This window comes from Oncorhynchus tshawytscha, linkage group LG05 (genome assembly GCF_018296145.1).
Source record: "Oncorhynchus tshawytscha isolate Ot180627B linkage group LG05, Otsh_v2.0, whole genome shotgun sequence".
Taxonomy (NCBI): domain Eukaryota; kingdom Metazoa; phylum Chordata; class Actinopteri; order Salmoniformes; family Salmonidae; genus Oncorhynchus; species Oncorhynchus tshawytscha.
The window spans coordinates 3,783,573-3,808,652 of record NC_056433.1 but is presented as its reverse complement, the minus strand read 5'-3'; the positions used below and the strand labels follow the sequence as shown (position 1 = coordinate 3,808,652).

At 49.5% G+C, this 25,080-nt stretch overlaps 1 protein-coding gene across 3 annotated transcripts in view; it reads left to right on the top strand.

Moving 5' to 3' along the window:
* Nucleotides 1-25,080, top strand: part of ccm2 (CCM2 scaffold protein) — a 66,855-nt gene that overhangs the window by 23,734 nt on the left and 18,041 nt on the right. Inside the window, exon 1 of one of the 3 annotated variants that reach the window (XM_024406813.1) lies at nt 20,600-20,704. The exons of the other annotated variants lie outside the window; for them this stretch is intronic. Coding sequence (XP_024262581.1) covers nt 20,693-20,704 — 12 coding nt within the window. The 5' untranslated portion in view covers nt 20,600-20,692. Of the gene's footprint in view, nt 1-20,599; nt 20,705-25,080 lie in introns of those variants that run through there. 3 annotated transcript variants of the gene reach the window in all.

Below are 25,080 nucleotides of genomic sequence, written 5' to 3'. Positions count from 1 at the left end.
TGCCGCCTCTACACTCCTAACCACTAGGCTACCTGCCTCCTCTAACCACTAGGCTACCCTGCCTCCACACTCTAACCCTAGGCTACCCTGCCTCCTCCACACTCTAACCACTAGGCTACCCTGCCGCCTCTACACTCTAACCACTAGGCTACCTGCCTCCTCTACACTCTAACCACTAGGCTACCCTGCCTCCTCTACACTCTAACCACTAGGCTACCCTGCGCTCCTCTCTAACCACTAGGCTACCCTGCCGCCTCTACACTCTAACCACTAGGCTACCCTGCCTCCTCTACACTCTAACCACTAGGCTACCCTGCCGCTACCCTGCCTACACTATAACCACTAGGCTACCCTGCCGCCTCTACACTCTAACCACTAGGCTACCTGCCTCCTCTACACTCTAACCACTAGGCTACCCTGCCGCCTCTACACTCTAACCACTAGGCTACCCTGCCTCCTCTACACTCTAACCACTAGGCTACCTGCCTCCCTGCACTCCCACTAGGCCACACTCTAACCACTAGGCTACCCTGCCACCTCTACACTCTAACCACTAGGCTACCCTGCCGCCTCTACACTCTAACCACTAGGCTACCCTGCCTGCCTCTACACTCTAACCACTAGGCTACCTGCCTCCTCTACACTCTAACCACTAGGCTACCCTGCCACATCTACACTCTAACCACTAGGCTACCTGCCTCCTCTACACTCTAACCACTAGGCTACCCTGCCACCTCTACACTCTAACCACTAGGCTACCTGCCTCCTCTACACTCTAACCACTAGGCTACCTGCCTCCTCTACACTCTAACCACTAGGCTACCCTGCCGCCTCTACACTCTAACCACTAGGCTACCCTGCCGCCTCTACACTCTAACCACTAGGCTACCCTGCCGCCCCATTACCAAAAGTTTTAACTTTTTTATTTTTAAATGCAAACCTGGGGGGCAAGAAAATACCCTCCCTTATTAAACTAGAAACTCTGTAGGTTTTTGAAAAATCACAGTTTTGAACTTTTAATCCTACGCTGTGATGTCACAGAATATTTGTATTTTATTTTTTTAGGACATGGTAACTAGCGAAGCTGGGCACGGTGCCCAGTTTGACTCGGCTACTGATATTCCCTCTGAGGTTGTTCGGCATGCAACATGACTTGATGATCACTGGCTGTCATTACTGTTCCGTGGAGTTCAACTCTGAATGAGAGAACGCATCAATTGTCATATTTTCAGAAGATAGAAAGAATGCAAAATGAGCAACAACAAAAATAGTGAATCGGCAATCCGTAATATATCTATTTTTTAATCGATTTTCTGACCTATGGATGCTACGTTTGGATCGGTCTGTGGACCGATGAACTCCTCATATCTTAAACATTTGAATCGGGACTAATGAATCGGGACTGATGAATCGGGACTGATGAATCGGGACCGATGAATCGGGGCTGATGAGTCGGGACCGATGAATCGGGGCTGATGAATCGGGCTGATGAATCGGGGCTGATGAATCGGGACTGATGAATCGGGGCTGATGAATCGGGGCTGATGAATCGGGACTGATGAATCGGGACCGATGAATCGGGCTGATGAGTCGGGACCGATGAATCGGGGCTGATGAGTCGGGGCTGATGAGTCGGGGCTGATGAATCGGGGCTGATGAATCGGGGCTGATGAATCGGGGCTGATGAATTGGGACTGATGCGAATCAGTGAATCATTCCATCTGTGGTCTGCAGTGTCATTCACAGTAGACACTTGGCAGGCAGAGTTTCTTCTCTCTGAATCGTTCTCTCTCTGTCACTACACTGACTGTAACTGTTAAGCTGGAAAACAACTCTGGACTAAGGAAGCCGCCGAGGAGAGGCAAGGAGTCTAATTATTTATATTTAGTCAGTTGGATGATCCTCACGTGGAACAAGAAAGTGTTTTCGTTTCACTTGAAGGAGTGGTGCACATGTTTCCCTCTCTGGTTGACACACAGACATGGATGTTTCCCTCTCTGGTTGACACACAGACGTGGATGTTTCCCTCTCTGGTTGACACACAGACGTGGATGTTTCCCTCTCTGGTTGACACACAGACGTGGATGTTTCCCTCTCTGGTTGACACACAGACGTGGATGTTTCCCTCTCTGGTTGACACACAGACGTGGATGTTTCCCTCTCTGGTTGACACACAGACATGGATGTTTCCCTCTCTGGTTGACACACAGACATGGATGTTTCCCTCTCTGGTTGACACACAGACATGGATGTTTCCCTCTCTGTGGTTCAGGCTGCTGGAGGGTGAAGGGAGGAGGGTGAAGGGAGGAGGGTGAAGGGAGGAGGGTGAAGGGAGGAGGGAGGAGGGTGGAGGGAGGAGGGTGAAGGGAGGAGGGAGGAGTGCTTACATAAACCAGACAGGAAGTTACACTGCTTTCTGTCGTCTGCCCACACTACACTTCAACCGGGACCAGAACTCCAACCGGGAACTTGCCTACCATCTTTTTATCCAGTCTTGTTTCCTCGTTAGAAAAACTATAGCCATAACTCTCTCGTCCTTTGTGTATTGAGATTAGCAAGGTGGGGGAAATGTTTAAGCCCTAGTTTTTGAAGTCTGGGAAAGGCGTTGTTAGGTGGTGGTCATCATCTGAGTCCACGAGGGATATTTTTCCTGTCATGTCCTTTTGATCCTGCCGAACCCAGAGTGTTCTCTATATATTTAGTGTATGCCAGGCTTTAAACTCAGTAGTCATCACCAGACCTCACCGACTCTGATCCTGGAGAAACTTCTAGATGGCCTGCAGGTCTTGATGAGGCCTAGTTATGAGCAGTTGGTTTGCTGAATAAAGTATTTTTTAAATGTATTTTTGTTATTTTTCTTTGCCGCGCAGGAACAAAAGTCTGTATACCCTGTCATGGTCACAAACCACTGTGCTTGGGGGAGTTGTTGAAAGTGCCTGTGAAGAAACAGACAGTGCTATGTATTCCACTAGACAGAAACAGTAGTGTCTGATGCTGTCCACTAGATGGTGCTGTTGTATATATTCAGACTACCTGTCTGGTAAACCGTTAGCCGCATGTTAATTAACGCCAGTTAGTGTTTATTCCCTATGTAAGGGCACTACTTTTGACCAGGACACATAGGGCTTCCCATAGGGCTTCCCATAGAGCTCTGGTCAAAAGTAGTGCCCTTTATAGGGAATAGGGCTGTAGTGTAAAATAGTGCACTATACAGGGAATAGGGTGCCATTTGGGAATCAAGCAGTGTAGCATTCACAGGCCGGTAGCAGGGTGTTGATACGGGCCAGTAGCGGGGTGTTTATACGGGCCAGTAGCAGGATGTTTATACGGGCCAGTAGCAGGGTGTTTATACGGACCAGTAGCAGGGTGTTTATACGGGCCAGTAGCAGGGTGTTTATACGGGCCAGTAGAAGGATGTTTACACGGGCCAGTAGCAGGGTGTTTATACGGGCCAGTAGCAGTGTGTTTATACGGGCCAGTAGAGGGATGTTTATACGGGCCAGTAGCAGGGTGTTTATACGGGCCAGTAGAAGGATGTTTATACGGGCCAGTAGCAGGGTGTTTATACGGGCCAGTAGCAGGGTGTTTATACGGGCCAGTAGCAGGGTGTTTATACGGGCCAGTAGCAGGATGTTTATACGGGCTGGGCCAGTAGCAGGGTGTTTACACGGGCCAGTAGCAGGGTGTTTATACGGGCTGGGCCAGTAGCAGGGTGTTTACATGGGCCAGTAGCAGGGTGTTTATACGGGCCAGTAGCAGGGTGTTTATACGGGCCAGTAGCAGGATGTTTATACGGGCTGGGCCAGTAGCAGGGTGTTTACACGGGCCAGTAGCAGGGTGTTTATACGGGCCAGTAGCAGGATGTTTATACGGGCCAGTAGCAGGGTGTTGATACGGGCCAGTAGAAGGATGTTTATACGGGCCAGTAGCAGGGTGTTTATACGGGCCAGTAGCAGGATGTTTATACGGACCAGTGGCAGGGTGTTTATACGGGCCAGTGGCAGGGTGTTGATACGGGCCGGTAGAAGGGTGTTTATACGGGCCAGTAGCAGGGTGTTTATACGTGCCAGTAGAAGGGTGTTTATACGGGCTTGGCCAGTAGCAGGGTGTTTATACGGGCCAGTAGAAGGATGTTTATACGGGCCAGTAGCAGGGTGTTTATACGGGCCAGTAGCAGGGTGTTTATACGGGCCAGTAGCAGGGTGTTTATACGGGCCAGTAGCAGGGTGTTTATACGGGCCAGTAGCAGGGTGTTTATACGGGCCAGTAGAAGGGTGTTTATACGGGCCAGTAGCAGGGTGTTTATACGGGCCAGTGGCAGGGTGTTTATACGGGCCAGTGGCAGGGTGTTTATACGGGCCAGTGGCAGGGTGTTTATACGGGCCAGTGGCAGGGTGTTTATACGGGCCAGTGGCAGGGTGTTTATACGGGCCAGTGGCAGGGTGTTTATACGGGCCAGTGGCAGTGTGTTTATACGGGCCAGTGGCAGTGTGTTTATACGGGCCAGTGGCAGTGTGTTTATACGGACCAGTGGCAGGGTGTTTATACGGACCAGTAGCAGGGTGTTTATACGGGCCAGTAGCAGGGTGTTTATACGGGCCAGTAGCAGGGTGTTTATACGGGCCAGTAGCAGGGTGTTTATACGGGCCAGTGGCAGGGTGTTTATACGGGCTGGGCCAGTAGCAGGATGTTTATACGGACCAGTGGCAGGGTGTTTATACGGGCCGGTAGCAAGGTGTTTATACGGGCCGGTAGCAGGGTGTTTACGGGCCGGCAGCAGGGTGTTTATACGGGCCGGTAGAAGGGTGTTTATACGGGCCGGTAGCAGGGTGTTTATACGGGCCGGTAGAAGGGTGTTTATACGGGCTGGGCCAGTAGCAGGGTGTTTATACAGGCTGGGCCAGTAGCAGGGTGTTGATACGGGCCAGTGGCAGGGTGTTTACGGGCCAGTGGCAGGGTGTTTATACGGGCCAGTGGCAGGGTGTTTATACGGGCCAGTGGCAGGGTGTTTATACGGGCCAGTGGCAGGGTGTTTATACGGGCCAGTTGCAGGGTGTTTATACGGGCCAGTGGCAGGGTGTTTATACGGGCCAGTGGCAGGGTGTTTATACGGGCCAGTGGCAGGGTGTTTATACGGGCCAGTGGCAGGGTGTTTATACGGGCCAGTGGCAGGGTGTTTATACGGGCCAGTGGCAGGGTGTTTATACGGGCCAGTGGCAGTGTGTTTATACGGGCCAGTGGCAGTGTGTTTATACGGGCCAGTGGCAGTGTGTTTATACCGGACCAGTGGCAGGGTGTTTATACGGACCAGTAGCAGGGTGTTTATACGGGCCAGTAGCAGGGTGTTTATACGGGCCAGTAGCAGGGTGTTTATACGGGCCAGTAGCAGGGTGTTTATACGGGCCAGTAGCAGGGTGTTTATACGGGCCAGTAGCAGGGTGTTTATACGGGCCAGTGGCAGGGTGTTTATACGGGCCAGTAGCAAGGTGTTTATACGGGCCGGTAGCAGGGTGTTGATACGGGCCGGCAGCAGGGTGTTTATACGGGCCGGTAGAAGGGTGTTTATACGGGCCGGTAGCAGGGTGTTTATACGGGCCGGTAGAAGGGTGTTTATACGGGCTGGGCCAGTAGCAGGGTGTTTATACAGGCTGGGCCAGTAGCAGGGTGTTTATACGGGCTGGGCCAGTAGCAGGGTGTTTATACGGGCTGGGCCAGTAGCAGGGTGTTTATACGGGCCAGTAGAAGGGTGTTTATATGGGCCAGTAGCAGGGTGTTTATACGGGCCAGTAGCAGGGTGTTTATACGGGCCAGTAGCAGGGTGTTTATACGGACCAGTAGCAGGGTGTTTATACGGGCCAGTAGCAGGGTGTTTATACGGGCCAGTAGCAGGGTGTTTATACGGGCCAGTAGCAGGGTGTTTATACGGGCCAGTAGAAGGGTGTTTATACGGGCTGGGCCAGTAGAAGGGGTTTATACGGGCCAGTAGCAGGGTGTTTATACGGGCTGGGCCAGTAGCAGGGTGTTTATACGGGCCAGTAGCAGGGTGTTTATACGGGCCAGTAGCAGGGTGTTTATACGGGCCAGTAGCAGGATGTTTATACGGGCTGGGCAAGTGGCAGAGTGTGTGTGTGCGTGTTACGGCCCGGCCAGTAGCATGGAGGGGTGTATTACGGGCCAGCAGGGGGGTGTTTATACGGACCAGTGGCAGGGTGTTTATACGGGCCAGTGGCAGGGTGTTTATACGGGCTGGGCCAGTAGCAGGGTGTTTATACGGGCGGTGCCAGTAGCAGGGTGTTTATACGGGCCAGTAGAATGGTGTTTATACGGGCCAGTAGCAGGGTGTTTATACAGGCCAGTAGCAGGGTGTTTATACGTGCCAGTAGCAGGGTGTTTATACGTGCCAGTAGCAGGGTGTTTATACGGGCCAGTAGCAGGGTGTTTATACGGGCCAGTAGTAGGGTGTTTATACGGGCCAGTAGCAGGGTGTTTATACGGGCTGGGCCAGTATAAGGGTGTTTATACGGGCCAGTGGCAGGGTGTTTATATGGGCCAGTAGAAGGGTGTTTATACGTTCCAGTAGCAGGGTATTTATACAGGCCAGTAGCAGGGTGTTTATACGGGCCAGTAGCAGGGTGTTTATACGGGCCAGTAGCAGGGTGTTTATACGGGCCAGTAGCAGGGTGTTTATACGGGCCAGTAGCAGGGTGTTTATACGGGCCAGTAGCAGGGTGTTTATACGGACCAGTAGCAGGGTGTTTATACGGGCCAGTAGCAGGGTGTTTATACGGGCCAGTAGAAGGGTGTTTATACGGGCCAGTAGCAGGGTGTTTATACGGGCTGGGCCAGTAGCAGGGTGTTTATACAGGCCAGTGGCAGGGTGTTTATACGTGCCAGTAGCAGGGTGTTTATACGGGCCAGTAGCAGGGTGTTTATACGGGCCAGTAGTAGGGTGTTTATACGGGCCAGTAGCAGGGTGTTTATACGGGCTGGGCCAGTAGCAGGGTGTTTATACGGGCCAGTGGCAGGGTGTTTATACGGGCCAGTAGAAGGGTGTTTATACGGGCCAGTAGCAGGGTGTTTATACAGGCCAGTAGCAGGGTGTTTATACGGGCCAGTAGCAGGGTGTTTATACGGGCCAGTAGCAGGGTGTTTATACGGGCTGGGCCAGTAGCAGGGTGTTTATACGGGCTGGGCCAGTAGAAGGGTGTTTATACGGGCTGGGCCAGTGGCAGGGTGTTTATACGGGCCAGTGGCAGAGTGTTTATATGGGCCAGTAGCAGGGTGTTTATACGGGCTGGGCCAGTAGAAGGTGTTTATACGGGCTGGGCCAGTAGCAGGGTGTTTATACGGGCCAGTAGAAGGGTGTTTATACGGGCCAGTAGAATGGTGTTTATACGGGCCAGTAGCAGGGTGTTTATACAGGCCAGTAGCAGGGTGTTTATACGTGCCAGTAGCAGGGTGTTTATACGTGCCAGTAGCAGGGTGTTTATACGGGCCAGTAGCAGGGTGTTTATACGGGCCAGTAGTAGGGTGTTTATACGGGCCAGTAGCAGGGTGTTTATACGGGCTGGGCCAGTAGAAGGGTGTTTATACGGGCCAGTGGCAGGGTGTTTATACGGGCCAGTAGAAGGGTGTTTATACGGGCCAGTAGCAGGGTGTTTATACAGGCCAGTAGCAGGGTGTTTATACGGGCCAGTAGCAGGGTGTTTATACGGGCCAGTAGCGGGGTGTTTATACGGGCTGGGCCAGTAGCAGGGTGTTTATACGGGCTGGGCCAGTAGAAGGGTGTTTATACGGGCTGGGCCAGTGGCAGGGTGTTTATACGGGCCAGTGGCAGGGTGTTTATATGGGCCAGTAGCAGGGTGTTTATACGGGCTGGGCCAGTAGAAGGTGTTTATACGGGCTGGGCCAGTAGCAGGGTGTTTATACGGGCCAGTAGCAGGGTGTTTATACAGGCCAGTAGCAGGGTGTTTATACGGGCCAGTAGCAGGGTGTTTATACGGGCCAGTAGCAGGGTGTTTATACGGACCAGTAGCAGGGTGTTTATACGGACCAGTAGCAGGGTGTTGATACGGGCCAGTTGCAGGATGTTTATACCGGCCAGTAGCAGGGTGTTGATACGGGCCAGTAGCAGGGTGTTTATACAGGCCAGTAGCAGGGTGTTTATACGGGCCAGTAGCAGGGTGTTTATACGGGCCAGTGGCAGGGTGTTGATACGGGCCAGTAGCAGGGTGTTTATACGGGCCAGTAGCAGGGTGTTTATACGGGCCAGTAGCAGGGTGTTTATACGGGCTGGGCCAGTAGCAGGGTGTTTATACGGGCCAGTAGCAGGGTGTTTATCCGGGCTGGGCCAGTAGCAGGGTGTTTATACGGGCTGGGCCAGTAGTAGGGTGTTTTTACGGGCTGGGCCAGTGGCAGGGTGTTTATACGGGCCAGTGGCAGGGTGTTTATATGGGCCAGTAGCAGGGTGTTTATACAGGCTGGGCCAGTAGAAAGGTGTTTATACGGGCTGGGCCAGTAGCAGGGTGTTTATACGGGCCAGTAGAAGGGTGTTTATACGGGCCAGTAGCAGGGTGTTTATACAGGCCAGTAGCAGGGTGTTTATACGGGCCAGTAGCAGGGTGTTTATACGGGCCAGTAGCAGGGTGTTTATACGGGCCAGTAGAAGGGTGTTTATACGGACCAGTAGCAGGGTGTTTATACGGACCAGTAGCAGGGTGTTGATACGGGCCAGTTGCAGGGTGTTTATACCGGCCAGTAGCAGGGTGTTGATACGGGCCAGTAGCAGGGTGTTTATACAGGCCAGTAGCAGGGTGTTTATACGGGCCAGTAGCAGGGTGTTTATACGGGCCAGTAGCAGGGTGTTTATACGGGCTGGGCCAGTAGCAGGGTGTTTATACGGGCCAGTGGCAGGGTGTTTATACGGGCCAGTAGAAGGGTGTTTATACGGGCCAGTAGCAGGGTGTTTATACGGGCCAGTAGCAGTGTGTTTATACGGACCAGTAGCAGGGTGTTTATACGGGCCAGTAGCAGGGTGTTTATACGGGCTGGGCCAGTAGAAGGGTGTTTATACTGGCTGGGCCAGTAGCAGGGTGTTTATACGGGCCAGTAGCAGGATGTTTATACGGGCCAGTAGCAGGGTGTTTATACGGGCCAGTAGAAGGGTGTTTATACGGGCCAGTAGCAGGATGTTTATACGGGCCAGTAGCAGGGTGTTGATACGGGCCAGTGGCAGGGTGTTTATACGGGCCAGTGGCAGGGTGTTTATACGGGCCAGTGGCAGGGTGTTTATACGGGCCAGTTGCAGGGTGTTTATACGGGCCAGTGGCAGGGTGTTTATACGGGCCAGTGGCAGGGTGTTTATACGGGCCAGTGGCAGGGTGTTTATACGGGCCAGTGGCAGGGTGTTTATACGGGCCAGTGGCAGGGTGTTTATACGGGCCAGTGGCAGGGTGTTTATACGGGCCAGTGGCAGGGTGTTTATACGGGCCAGTGGCAGTGTGTTTATACGGGCCAGTGGCATTGTGTTTATACGGGCCAGTGGCAGTGTGTTTATACGGACCAGTGGCAGGGTGTTTATACGGACCAGTAGCAGGGTGTTTATACGGGCCAGTAGCAGGGTGTTTATACGGGCCAGTAGCAGGGTGTTTATACGGGCCAGTAGTAGGGTGTTTATACAGTCCAGTAGCAGGGTGTTTATACGGGCCAGTAGCAGGGTGTTTATACAGGCCAGTAGCAGGGTGTTTATACGGGCCAGTAGCAGGGTGTTTATACGGGCCAGTAGCAGGGTGTTTATACGGGCCAGTAGAAGGGTGTTTATACGGACCAGTAGCAGGGTGTTTATACGGACCAGTAGCAGGGTGTTGATACGGGCCAGTTGCAGGGTGTTTATACCGGCCAGTAGCAGGGTGTTGATACGGGCCAGTAGCAGGGTGTTTATACAGGCCAGTAGCAGGGTGTTTATACGGGCCAGTAGCAGGGTGTTTATACGGGCCAGTAGCAGGGTGTTTATACGGGCTGGGCCAGTAGCAGGGTGTTTATACGGGCCAGTGGCAGGGTGTTTATACGGGCCAGTAGAAGGGTGTTTATACGGGCCAGTAGCAGGGTGTTTATACGGGCCAGTAGCAGTGTGTTTATACGGACCAGTAGCAGGGTGTTTATACGGGCCAGTAGCAGGGTGTTTATACGGGCTGGGCCAGTAGAAGGGTGTTTATACTGGCTGGGCCAGTAGCAGGGTGTTTATACGGGCCAGTAGCAGGATGTTTATACGGGCCAGTAGCAGGGTGTTTATACGGGCCAGTAGAAGGGTGTTTATACGGGCCAGTAGCAGGATGTTTATACGGGCCAGTGGCAGGGTGTTTATACGGGCCAGTGGCAGGGTGTTTATACGGGCCAGTGGCAGGGTGTTTATACGGGCCAGTGGCAGGGTGTTTATACGGGCCAGTTGCAGGGTGTTTATACGGGCCAGTGGCAGGGTGTTTATACGGGCCAGTGGCAGGGTGTTTATACGGGCCAGTGGCAGGGTGTTTATACGGGCCAGTGGCAGGGTGTTTATACAGGCCAGTGGCAGGGTGTTTATACGGGCCAGTGGCAGGGTGTTTATACGGGCCAGTGGCAGGGTGTTTATACGGGCCAGTGGCAGTGTGTTTATACGGGCCAGTGGCATTGTGTTTATACGGGCCAGTGGCAGTGTGTTTATACGGACCAGTGGCAGGGTGTTTATACGGACCAGTAGCAGGGTGTTTATACGGGCCAGTAGCAGGGGTGTTTATACGGGCCAGTAGCAGGGTGTTTATACGGGCCAGTAGTAGGGTGTTTATACAGTCCAGTAGCAGGGTGTTTATACGGGCCAGTAGCAGGGTGTTTATACGGGCCAGTGGCAGGGTGTTTATACGGGCTGGGCCAGTAGCAGGATGTTTATACGGACCAGTGGCAGGGTGTTTATACGGGCCGGTAGCAAGGTGTTTATACGGGCCGGTAGCAGGGTGTTGATACGGGCCGGCAGCAGGGTGTTTATACGGGCCAGTAGAAGGGTGTTTATACGGGCCGGTAGCAGGGTGTTTATACGGGCCGGTAGAAGGGTGTTTATACGGGCTGGGCCAGTAGCAGGGTGTTTATACAGGCTGGGCCAGTAGCAGGGTGTTGATACGGGCCAGTGGCAGGGTGTTGATACGGGCCAGTGGCAGGGTGTTTATACGGGCCAGTGGCAGGGTGTTTATACGGGCCAGTGGCAGGGTGTTTATACGGGCCAGTGGCAGGGTGTTTATACGGGCCAGTTGCAGGGTGTTTATACGGGCCAGTGGCAGGGTGTTTATACGGGCCAGTGGCAGGGTGTTTATACGGGCCAGTGGCAGGGTGTTTATACGGGCCAGTGGCAGGGTGTTTATACGGGCCAGTGGCAGGGTGTTTATACGGGCCAGTGGCAGGGTGTTTATACGGGCCAGTGGCAGGGTGTTTATACGGGCCAGTGGCAGGGTGTTTATACGGGCCAGTGGCAGTGTGTTTATACGGGCCAGTGGCAGTGTGTTTATACGGGCCAGTGGCAGTGTGTTTATACGGACCAGTGGCAGGGTGTTTATACGGACCAGTAGCAGGGTGTTTATACGGGCCAGTAGCAGGGTGTTTATACGGGCCAGTAGCAGGGTGTTTATACGGGCCAGTAGCAGGGTGTTTATACGGGCCAGTAGCAGGGTGTTTATACGGGCCAGTAGCAGGGTGTTTATACGGGCCAGTGGCAGGGTGTTTATACGGGCTGGGCCAGTAGCAGGATGTTTATACGGACCAGTGGCAGGGTGTTTATACGGGCCGGTAGCAAGGTGTTTATACGGGCGGTAGCAGGGTGTTGATACGGGCCGGCAGCAGGGTGTTTATACGGGCCGGTAGAAGGGTGTTTATACGGGCCGGTAGCAGGGTGTTTATACGGGCCGGTAGAAGGGTGTTTATACGGGCTGGGCCAGTAGCAGGGTGTTTATACAGGCTGGGCCAGTAGCAGGGTGTTTATACGGGCCAGTAGAAGGGTGTTTATACGGGCCAGTAGAAGGGTGTTTATACGGGCCAGTAGCAGGGTGTTTATATGGGCCAGTAGCAGGGTGTTTATATGGGCCAGTAGCAGGGTGTTTATACGGGCCAGTAGCAGGGTGTTTATACGGACCAGTAGCAGGGTGTTTATACGGGCCAGTGGCAGGGTGTTTATACGGGCTGGGCCAGTAGCAGGGTGTTTATACGGGCGGTGCCAGTAGCAGGGTGTTTATACGGGCCAGTAGAATGGTGTTTATACGGGCCAGTAGCAGGGTGTTTATACAGGCCAGTAGCAGGGTGTTTATACGTGCCAGTAGCAGGGTGTTTATACGTGCCAGTAGCAGGGTGTTTATACGGGCCAGTAGCAGGGTGTTTATACGGGCCAGTAGTAGGGTGTTTATACGGGCCAGTAGCAGGGTGTTTATACGGGCTGGGCCAGTAGAAGGGTGTTTATACGGGCCAGTGGCAGGGTGTTTATACGGGCCAGTAGAAGGGTGTTTATACGGGCCAGTAGCAGGGTGTTTATACAGGCCAGTAGCAGGGTGTTTATACGGGCCAGTAGCAGGGTGTTTATACGGGCCAGTAGCAGGGTGTTTATACGGGCTGGGCCAGTAGCAGGGTGTTTATACGGGCTGGGCCAGTAGAAGGGTGTTTATACGGGCTGGGCCAGTGGCAGGGTGTTTATACGGGCCATTGGCAGGGTGTTTATATGGGCCAGTAGCAGGGTGTTTATACGGGCTGGGCCAGTAGAAAGGTGTTTATACGGGCTGGGCCAGTAGCAGGGTGTTTATACGGGCCAGTAGAAGGGTGTTTATACGGGCCAGTAGCAGGGTGTTTATACAGGCCAGTAGCAGGGTGTTTATATGGGCCAGTAGCAGGGTGTTTATACGGGCCAGTAGCAGGGTGTTTATACGGGCCAGTAGCAGGGTGTTTATACGGACCAGTAGCAGGGTGTTTATACGGACCAGTAGCAGGGTGTTGATACGGGCCAGTTGCAGGGGTGTTTATACCGGCCAGTAGCAGGGTGTTGATACGGGCCAGTAGCAGGGTGTTTATACGGACCAGTAGCAGGGTGTTTATACGGACCAGTAGCAGGGTGTTTATACGGACCAGTAGCAGGGTGTTGATACGGGCCAGTTGCAGGGTGTTTATACCGGCCAGTAGCAGGGTGTTGATACGGGCCAGTAGCAGGGTGTTTATACAGGCCAGTAGCAGGGTGTTTATACGGGCCAGTAGCAGGGTGTTTATACGGGCCAGTGGCAGGGTGTTGATACGGGCCAGTAGCAGGGTGTTTATACGGGCCAGTAGCAGGGTGTTTATACGGGCCAGTAGCAGGGTGTTTATACGGGCTGGGCCAGTAGCAGGGTGTTTATACGGGCCAGTAGCAGGGTGTTTATACGGGCTGGGCCAGTAGCAGGGTGTTTATACGGGCTGGGCCAGTAGAAGGGTGTTTATACGGGCTGGGCCAGTGGCAGGGTGTTTATACGGGCCAGTGGCAGGGTGTTTATATGGGCCAGTAGCAGGGTGTTTATACGGGCTGGGCCAGTAGAAAGGTGTTTATACGGGCTGGGCCAGTAGCAGGGTGTTTATACGGGCCAGTAGAAGGGTGTTTATACGGGCCAGTAGCAGGGTGTTTATACAGGCCAGTAGCAGGGTGTTTATACGGGCCAGTAGCAGGGTGTTTATACGGGCCAGTAGCAGGGTGTTTATACGGGCCAGTAGCAGGGTGTTTATACGGACCAGTAGCAGGGTGTTTATACGGACCAGTAGCAGGGTGTTGATACGGGCCAGTTGCAGGGTGTTTATACCGGCCAGTAGCAGGGTGTTTATACGGGCCAGTAGCAGGGTGTTTATACGGGCCAGTAGCAGGGTGTTTATACGGGCTGGGCCAGTAGCAGGGTGTTTATACGGGCCAGTGGCAGGGTGTTTATACGGGCCAGTAGAAGGGTGTTTATACGGGCCAGTAGCAGGGTGTTTATACGGGCCAGTAGCAGTGTGTTTATACGGACCAGTAGCAGGGTGTTTATACGGGCCAGTAGCAGGGTGTTTATACGGGCTGGGCCAGTAGAAGGGTGTTTATACGGGCTGGGCCAGTAGCAGGGTGTTTATACGGGCCAGTAGCAGGGTGTTTATACGGGCCAGTAGCAGGATGTTTATACGGGCTGGGCCAGTGGCAGAGTGTGTGTGTGCGTGTTACGGCCCGGCCAGTAGCATGGGGGGGGTGTATTACGGGCCAGCAAGGGGGGTGTATTACGGGCCAGCAGAGGGGGGTAATAAGGTAACCTCAGCTTATTGCTGCACACATACATTGACGTACAGTTGAAGTCTGAAGTTTACATACACCTTAGCCAAATACATTTAAACTCAGTTTTTCACAATTCCTGATATTTAATCCGAGTAAAAATTCCCTGTTTTAGGTCAGTTAGGATCACCACTTTATTTTAAGAATGTGAAATGTTAGAATAATAGTAGAGGTGTAACGGTTCTCTTGTGGTGAAGGAGAGTCGAACCAAAATGCGGCGTGTAGATTGCGATCCATGTTTAATAAACAAACGTAAAACACGAATCAATACAAACACTACAAAACAATAAACGTAACGAAAACCGAAACAGTCCTATCTGGTGCAAACACAGAGACAGGAACAATCACCCACAAACACATAGTGAAACCCAGGCTACCTAAATATGGTTCCCAATCAGAGACAATGACTAACACCTGCCTCTGATTGAGAACCATATCAGGCCAGACATAGAAATAGACAAACTAGACATGAAACATAGAATGCCCACCCAGCTCACGTCCTGACCAACACTAAAACAAGGAAAACACATACGAACGATGGTCAGAACGTGACAAGAGGGATTTATTTCAGCTTTTATTTCTTTCATCACATTCCCAGTGGGTCAGAGGTTTACATGCACTCAATTACTATTTGGAAGCATTGCCTTTCAATTGTTTAACTTGGGTCAAACGTTTTGGGTAGCCTTCCACAAGCTTCCCACAATAAGTTGGGTGAATTTTGGTCCATTCCTCCTGACAGAGCTGGTGTAACTAAGTCAGGTTTGTTGGCCTCCTTGTTGGCACACGCTTTTTCAGTTCTGCCCACAAATTTTTTATAGGATTGAGGTCAGGGCTTTGTGATGGCCACTCCAATACCTTGACTTTGTTGTCCTTATGCCATTTTGCCACAACTTTGGAAGTATGCTTGTCCATTTGAAAGACCCATTTGCGACCAAGCTTTAACTTCCTGACTGATGTCTTGAAATGTTGCTTCAATATGTCCACATCATATATCCTACATCATATATCCTCATGAAGCCATCTATTTTGTGATATGCACCAGTTCCCTCCTGCAGCAAAGCACCCCCACAACATGATTTTGCAACCCCTGTGCTTCACGATTGGGATGGTGTTCTTCGGCTTGCAAGCCTCCCCCTTTTTCCTCCAAACATAACGATGGTCATTATGGCCAAACAGTTCTATTTTTGTTTCATCAGACCAGAGGACATTTCTCCAAAAAAGTACAATATTTGTCCCCATGTGCAGTTGTAAACCGTAGTCTGGCTTTTTTATGGCGGTTTTGGAGCAGTGGCTTCTTCCTTACTGAGCGGCCTTTCAGGTTATGTCGATATAGGGCTCGTTTTACTGTGGATATAGATACTTCTGTACCTGTTTCCACCAGCATCTTCACAAAGTCCTTTGCTGTTGTTCTGGGATTGATCTGCAGTGCCTAGCTCCACTCCAATTCCCCAGGTGCTCTCTTTTGATGACTTCTGTAACCATAATAGCCATAATAAGTCTCTCACCGTTGCCGCCTGCTATAGACCACCTGAACTGATTGCCCCCCATCTATCTTCAGAGCTCGTGCTGCTAGACGACCTAAACTGGAACATGCTTAACACCTCAGCCATCCTACAATCTAAGCTTGATGCCCTCAATCTCACACAAATGATCAATGAACCTACCAGGTACCACCCCAAAGTCGTAAACATGGGCACCCTCATAGATATCATCCTGACCAACTTGCCCTCTAAATACACCTCTGCTGTCTTCAACCAAGATCTCAGCGATCATTGCCTGCATCCGTAATGGGTCAGCGGTCAAACGACCTCCACTCATCACTGTCAAACGCTCCCTGAAACACTTCAGCGAGCAGGCCTTTCTAATCGACCTGGCCGGGGTATCCTGGAAGGATATTGATCTCATCCCATCAGTAGAGGATGCATGATTATTATTATTTTTTTAAATGCCTTCCTAACCATCTTAAATAAGCATGCCCCATTCAAGAAATGTAGAACCAGGAACAGATATAGCCCTTGGTTCTCCCCAGACCTGACTGCTCTTAACCAACACAAAAACATCCTATGGCGTTCTGCATTAGCATCGAACAGCCCCCGTGATATGCAGCTGTTCAGGGAAGCTAGAAACCATTATACACAGGCAGTTAGAAAAGCCAAGGCTAGCTTTTTCAAGAGGAAATTTGCTTCCTGCAACACTAACTGGGACACTGTAAAGTCCATGGAGAATAAGAACACCTCCTCCCAGCTGCCCACTGCACTGAAGATAGGAAATACTGTCACCACTGTTAAATCCACTATAATTGACAATTTCAATAAGCATTTTTCTACGGCTGGCCATGCTTTCCACCTGGCTACCCCAACCCCGGTCAACTGCCCGGCACCCCCCACAGCAACTCGCTCAAGCCTTCCCATTTTCTCCTTCTCCCAAATCCAGTCAGCTGATGTTCTGAAAGAGCTGCAAAATCTGAAGCCCTACAAATCAGCCCGGCTAGACAATCTGGACCCCTTCTTTCTAAAATTATCTGCTGAAATTGTTGCCACCCCTATTACTAGCCTGTTCAACCTCTTTCGTGTCGTCTGAGATTCCCAAAGATTGGAAAGCAGCTGCGGTCATCCCCCTCTTCAAAGGGGGGGACACTCTTGACCCTAACCGCTACAGACCTACAGTGCCTTGCGAAAGTATTCGGCCCCCTTGAACTTTGCAACCTTTTGCCACATTTCAGGCTTCAAACATAAAGATATAAAACTGTATTTTTTTGTGAAGAATCAACAACAAGTGGGACACAATCATGAAGTGGAACGACATTTATTGGATATTTCAAACTTTTTTAACAAATCAAAAACTGAAAAATTGGGCGTGCAAAATTATTCAGCCCCCTTAAGTTAATACTTTGTAGCGCCACCTTTTGCTGCGATTACAGCTGTAAGTCGCTTGGGGTATGTCTCTATCAGTTTTGCACATCGAGAGACTGAAATTTTATAGCCTTACCAGGCTATCAGTCATCTATCCTACCCTGCCTTTCTAAGGACTTCAAAAGCCAAGTCAACAAACAGATTACCGACCATTTAGACTCTCACCATACCTTCTCTGCTATGCAATCTGGTTTCAGAGCTGGTCATGGGTGCACCTCAGCCATGCTCAAGGTCCTAAACGATATCTTAACCGCCATCGATAAGAAATATTACTGTGCAGCCGTATTCATTGATCTGGCCAAGGCTTTCGACTCTGTCAATCACCACATCCTCATCGGCAGACTCGACAGCCTTGGTTTCTCAAATGATTGCCTCGCCTGGTTCACCAACTACTTCTCTGATAGAGTTCAGTGTGTCAAATCGGAGGGTCTGCTCTCCGGACCTCTGGCAGTCTCTATGGGGGTGCCACAGGGTTCAATTCTTGGACCGACTCTCTTCTCTGTATACATCAATGATGTCGCTCTTGCTGCTGGTGAGTCTCTGATCCACCTCTACGCAGACGACACCATTCTGTATACTTCCGGCCCTTCTTTGGACACTGTGTTAACAACCCTCCAGGCAAGCTTCAATGCCATACAACTCTCCTTCCGTGGCCTCCAATTGCTCTTAAATACAAGTAAAACTAAATGCATGCTCTTCAACTAATAATCGATACCGATTATTGGAGGCCCAAATGTTTTATTTTATTTATTTGTAATAATGACAATTACAACAATACTGAATGAACACTTTTATTTTAACTTAATATAATACATCAATAAAATCAATTTAGCCTCAAATAAATATTGAAACATGTTCAATTTGGTTTAAATAATGCAAAAACAAAGTGTTGGAGAAGAAAGTAAAAGTGCCATGTAAATAGCCTTTAAAACGTCACTCGCTCTGAGACTTGGAGTAGTTGTTCCCCTCGCTCTGAGACTTGGAGTAGTTGTTCCCCTCGCTCTGAGACTTGGAGTAGTTGTTCCCCTTGCTCTGAGACTTGGAGTAGTTGTTCCCCTTGCTCTGCAAGGGCCGCGGCTTTTGTGGAGCGATGGGTAACGATGCTTTAAGGTGACAGTTGTCGATGTGTTCCTGGTTCGAGCCGAGGTAGTGGCGAGGAGAGGGACGGAAGCTATACTGTTACACTGGCAATACTAATGTGCCTGTAAGAACATCCAATAGTCAATGAAATACAAATGGTATAGAGAGAAATAGTACTATAATTCCTATAATAACTACAACCTAAAACTTCTTACCTGGGAATATTGAAGACTCATGTTAAAAGGAACCACCAGCTTTCATATGTTCTCATGTTCTGAGCAAGGAACTTAAACGTTAGCTTTCTTACATAGCACATATTGCACTTTTACTTTCTTCTCCAACACTTTGTTTTTGCATTATTTAAACCAAATTGAACATGTTTCATTATTTATTTGACACTAAATCAATTGAATGTATTATATTAAGTTGTAATTGTCATTTATTACAAATGTGTGGTGTGTGTGTGTGTGTGTGTGTGTGTGTGTGTGTGTGTGTGTGTGTGTGTGTGTGTAAAAATCGGCCGATTCAATCGGTATCGGCTTTTTTTGGTCCTCCAATAATCCGTATTGGCGTTGAAAAATCATAGTCGGTCAACCTCTACTCCTAATCCTATCGCACAACACTACTGTAGCCTACCCATACTGTCAAGGCGAGCAGTTTTGTCTTCTTCTTTTTTGTACGCACACACCTTCGATAAATGAGGCCCCTGGTCAGGGCAGGGTCACCCGTAGTAGCTGTGGACAATGTGGTGTTTCATTACCCATGTCTCATGCAGTGTTAATACGCCTGTCCTCTAGTCTACTAGGCTTACTGGTGAGATGAGAGGCGTGTTAAATAATGCACGGCCAGCTAGTCTTGAGGTGGAGTGGAGGATCATGTGTCAGATTGTTGCTGACAGAAAACGACTTGTGTGAAGGAGTTCAGGACTTGTGCATTCACAAAGATTTTAAAAGTTACTCAAACAGTCGACTTGTGCAGCACGTGCCATCACAGGAAGTTGGCGGTTGATACACTTCCTCTTCTTGTGTCTCAGCATAGAGAAGCAGAAACACTCCCTTTCCTCTGGAGAAAGACCACACAAACACGTACTGTGTGTGTCAGTCAATCTTCACGTACCAACTGTTACACGTAGGTGAATGAAGCAGCAGGCTTTACACGCAGGGACCAGACTATCAGTCAGACACCTCCCAGGGACCAGGCTATCAGTCAGACACCTCCCAGGGACCAGGCTATCAGTCAGACACCCCCCAGGGACCAGGCTATCAGTCAGACACCTCCCAGGGACCAGGCTATCAGTCAGACACCCCCAGGGACCAGGCTATCAGTCAGACACCCCCAGGGACCAGGCTATCAGTCAGACACCCCCAGGGACCAGGCTATCAGTTAGACACCTCCCAGGGACCAGGCTATCAGTCAGACACCTCCCAGGGACCAGGCTATCAGTCAGACACCCCCAGGGACCAGACTATCAGTCAGACACCTCCCAGGGACCAGACTATCAGTCAGACACCTCCCAGGGACCAGGCTATCAGTCAGACACCTCCCAGGGACCAGGCTATCAGTCAGACACCCCCCAGGGACCAGGCTATCAGTCAGACACCCCCAGGGACCAGGCTATCAGTCAGACACCCCCAGGGACCCCCAGGGACCAGGCTAGGCTCAGTCAGACACCCCCAGGGACCAGGCTATCAGTCAGACACCCCCAGGGACCAGGCTATCAGTCAGACACCCCCAGGGACCAGGCTATCAGTCAGACACCCCCAGGGACCAGGCTACCAGTCAGACACCTCCTAGGGACCAGGCTATCAGTCAGACACCTCCCAGGGAACAGGCTATCAGTCAGACACCCCCAGGGACCAGGCTATCAGTCAGACACCCCCAGGGACCAGGCTATCAGTCAGACACCCCCAGGGACCAGGCTATCAGTCAGACACTTACCAGGCTATCGGTCAGACACTTACCAGGCTATCGGTCAGACACCTCCCAGGCTATCGGTCAGACACCTCCCAGGCTATCAGTCAGACACTTACCAGGCTATCAGTCAGACACCTCCCAGGCTATCAGTCAGACACCTCCCAGGCTATCAGTCAGACACCTCCCAGGCTATCAGTCAGACACTTACCAGGCTATCAGTCAGACACCTCCCAGGCTATCAGTCAGACACCTCCCAGGCTATCAGTCAGACACTTACCAGGCTATCAGTCAGACACCACCCAGGGACCAGGCTATCAGTCAGACACCACCCAGTGACTAGACTATCTCTGTCAGACACCGCTCAATGACTAGACTATCTCTGTCAGACACCGCCCAGTAAGTGCCTCAAACAGACACAGACAACAGGCAGAGACACAAACAACAGCTCCTCTTTCATTGAGGCTAAATGGAGACTGAGGTAGGAATACATGTCTACGCTGGGAAAAGTTAGTTTCCTTTTTTTTTTTATTATTATTCGTTATCTGATCTGTCGTCATGGGTGACGTTGTCAACGCTCTAATGGAGCTCTTCATTTTGCTGCTTCTCTTGCTGTTGTATTTGGTGGTGTTTTAGCAGTGCTCTTCAGCAGCTAACCTGAACAGGATCTCCACACTTAGGTCTACATTGTAAGTGTAGAGTTAACATGTGTTCAACTTTTTTTTAACGTTTGGAGAAAGCAGAAGGAAGATGTGGATGTTTTTTAAATGTTATATACCTAATCAATATCTGTGGTTTGTAACTCAGAACCATGTTCCGGCTGTGTGTGTGTGTGTGTGCCACGCGCTGTGTGTGTGTGTGCCACGCGCTGTGTGTGTGTGTGTGTGCCACACGCTGTGTGTGTGTGTGTGTGCCACGCGCTGTGTGTGTGTGTGTGTGCCACGCGCTGTGTGTGTGTGTGTGTGTGTGTGTGTGCCACGCGCTGTGTGTGTGTGTGTGCCACGCGCTGTGTGTGTGTGTGTGTGCCACGCGCTGTGTGTGTATACAACAGTAGGCTGTTGTTTAATGTTCACAGCAGCGTCGTATAAAACCACATAGCTAATGTCATGCTTGGGGTAGTGTTTTATTTTAGCGCTGAAATGCTGATGGTTATATAATATAATATGCCGGGAACCTGCAATATTGCGTAACGTGGGCTGCTACCAGAGATAGTAAGGCTTTGTCCCGAATGGCATCCCCCAGGGCTCTGCTCTAAAGTAGTTCACTGTATAGGGTTCCATAGGGCTCTTCTCTAAAGTCGTTTTTTTATTTATTTTTTATTTCACCTTTATTTAACCAGGTAGGCTAGTTGAGAACAAGTTCTCATTTGCAACTGCGACCTGGCCAAGATAAAGCATAGCAGTGTGAGCAGACAACACAGAGTTACACATGGAGTAAACAATTAACAAGTCAATAACACAGTAGAAAAAAAAGTGCACTATATATATAGGGATTAGGGTTTAGGGTTCCATAGGGCTCTGATGTAAAGTAGTGCAATATATATATATATAGGGATTAGGATTCCAATGGGCTCTGCTCTAAAGTAGTGCACTATATAGGAAATAGGGTACCATAGAGCTCTGGTCTGAAGTATTTGACAAAATAGACCGGCATGCCTCTCCATAGGAAAACAATGGGGGGAGCTCAGTGTTCCAAGGGCAAAAAGTATTTGGGGGCTAGCGTTTGATGACAACCGAGCTCGTTGCCCAGAGTTAAATCATTAAAAAGAGGAGATTCTCCTGATTTTTAAAATGGTGTCCGACTTGAAAAACATCTAAATATGCACACGTTGGCCGAAATAGACAGACATGTTTCCCCTATAGGAAACAATGGGACGACCTCAGAGTTCCACGAGTCATTTTTTTGTTGTTTTAAATTTGAACTACCAACAACGTGGGCAGGTCTCATTTACCATCAATAGCAAAGCAGGCATTGTGACATAGAACAATAGGCTGGGATTAGAACGCTTGGAAGACAAGTTGGTGCCACGGTGCTCAATAGAACTAATAGGAGCTGGCAGGGTGAAAAATGCTCTAAAATAAGGCCTGTTTTTTTCGTGATTACTTCAAAACTACGGCAGGCAGCTGGGACATATGGTCATATTATGAAACTGGGCTCCATTGCGGATGCAATGAACTAGTTTTTATCAGAAAGTGTTGTTATCCTGTTTGGGATAGGGGGCAGCATTTTCTCGTTTGGATGAAAGGCGTGCCCAGAGTAAAGTGCCTGCTACTCAGTTCCAGTTGCTAATATATGCATATTATTAGTAGATTTGGATAGAAAACACTCTGCAGTTTCTAAAACTGTTTGATTGATGTCTGAGTATAACAGAACTCATATGGCAGGCGAAAACCTGAGAAGAATCCAACCAGGAAGTGGGAAATCTGAGGTTTGTAGTTTTTCAAAGCTTGGCCTATCGAAAACACAGTGTCTATGGGGTCAAATTGCACTTCCTAAGGCTTCCACTGGATGTCAACCGTCTTTAGAAACTTGTTTGAGGCTTCTCCTGTAAAGGAGGGGCTCATAAGGGCTCTTTGAGTCAGTGGTCTGGCAGAGTGCCACGAGCCCGTGATGGGTGGTCACGAGAGAGTTAGCTACCGTTCCATTGCTTTTCTACAGACAAAGGAATTCTCCGGTTGGAACATTATTGAAGATTTATGTTAAAAACATCCTAAGGATTGATTCTATACTTCGTTTGACATGTTTCTACGGACTGTAACTGAACTTTTGGACTTTGTCTGGACCTAGTGAAGATGGATTACTGGGCTGAACGCGCTAACAACAAGGAGGAATTTGGACATAAATTATGAACTTTATCGAACAAATCAAACATTTATTGTTCTGGGATTCCTGAGAGTGCATTCTGATGAAGCTCATCAAAGGTAAGTGAATATTTATAATGTTATTTCTGACTTCTGTTGACTCCAACATGTCGGATATCTCCTTGGCTTGATTTGTCGTCTGAGCGCCATACTCAGATTATTGCATGGTTTGCTTTTTCCGTAAAGTTTTTTTGAAATCTGACACAGCGGTTGCATTAAGGAGAAGTCTATCTTCAATTCTGTGAAAAACACTTGTATCTTTTATCAATGTTTATTTTGAGTATTTCTGGAAATTGATGTGACTCTGCAAAATCACCGGATGTTTTGGAAGCAAAACATGACTGAACGTAACGCACCAATGTAAACTGAGATTTTTGGATATAAATATTCACTTTATCGAACAAAACATACATGTATCTTTGGCTGGAAAAATGGCTGTGTGTGTTTTTGTAACTTGGCTATGACCTAACATAATCACATGTTGTTCTTTCGCTGTAAAGCCTTTTTGAAAACGGACACGATGGGTAGATTAACAAGATGTTTATTTCATTTTGTGTATTGCATTTGTTAACGTGTAAAAGTTAAATATTTCTAAAAAATATATTTTTTAAGTTAAATAGTTAGTGTCCAGTCTACTAGAGTGGATGGAGACCATCCTTTTACAAAAACACAGCTTTGGTAGAACAGAAATACAGTGGGGCAAAAAAGTATTTAGTCAGCCACCAATTGTGCAAGTGCTCCCACTTAAAAAGATGAGAGAGGCCTGTAATTTTCATCATAGGTACACTTCAACTATGACAGACAAAATTAGAAAAAAAAATCAGAAAATCACATTGTAGGAGTTTTAATTTATTTATTTGCAAATTATGGTGGAAAATAAGTATTTGGTCACCTACAAACAAGCAAGATTTCTGGCTCTCACAGACCTGTAACTTCTTCTTTAAGAGGCTCCTCTGTCCTCCACTCGTTACCTGTATTAATGGCACCTGTTTGAACTTGTTATCAGTATAAAAGACACCTGTCCACAACCTCAAACAGTCACACTCCAAACTCCACTATGGCCAAGACCAAACAAATCAGGTAAATACGTATTTTTTCTCACACAATGGTCAGCCATGGTAGTAAAGCGCCCCTGGAGCACATTAGGGTTAAGTGCTCAAGGGTACATTGACATATTTTTCACTTTGTCGGCTCAGGTATTCAAACCAGCAACATTTCAGTTACTGGCCCAATGCTTTAACAACTAGTAGCTTGCGCTGCTTCCAACAGAGGAAACACACAGGGGCAGCAGAACGGACAAGGCCAGAGTAAACACAATAAGGATGTGTTGGCTTAGCCTGATACGGATGTGTAGGCTTAGCCCGATATGGATGGGTTGGCTTAGCCTGATATGGATGGGTTGGCTTAGCCCGATACGGATGGGTTGGCTTAGCTTGATATGGATGTGTTGGTTTAGCCTGATATGGATGTGTTGGCTTAGCCTGATATGGATGTGTAGGCTTAGCTTGATATGGATGTGTAGGCTTAGCTTGATATGGATGTGTTGGCTTAGCTTGATATTGATGTGTTGGCTTAGCCCGATATGGATGTGTAGGCTTAGCCCGATATGGTTGGGTTGGCTTAGCTTGATATGGATGTGTAGGCTTAGCCTATAGATAAACATAAAGATACTCTGGCCTAGGTGAGTTTATATTATTGATACTTTGTTGTTACTGTGAATTAATATGATACCTCTCCCCTCCCTTCCCCTGTCACTATTTCTCTACCCTCCCTACCTCCTCTCTTTCCATCCCCTCTCACTCTCTCCCTCTCTTTCCATCCCCTCTCACTCTCTCCCTCCCTCTCCCTCTACCTCCCCCTCCCTCTACCTCCCCCTCCCTCTACTCCCTCTCCCTCCCTCTCCCTCCCTCTACCTCCCCTTCTACCTCCCTCTACCTCCCTCCCTCTACCTCCCCTTCTACCTCCCCCCCTACCTCCCCTCTACATCTCCCTCCCC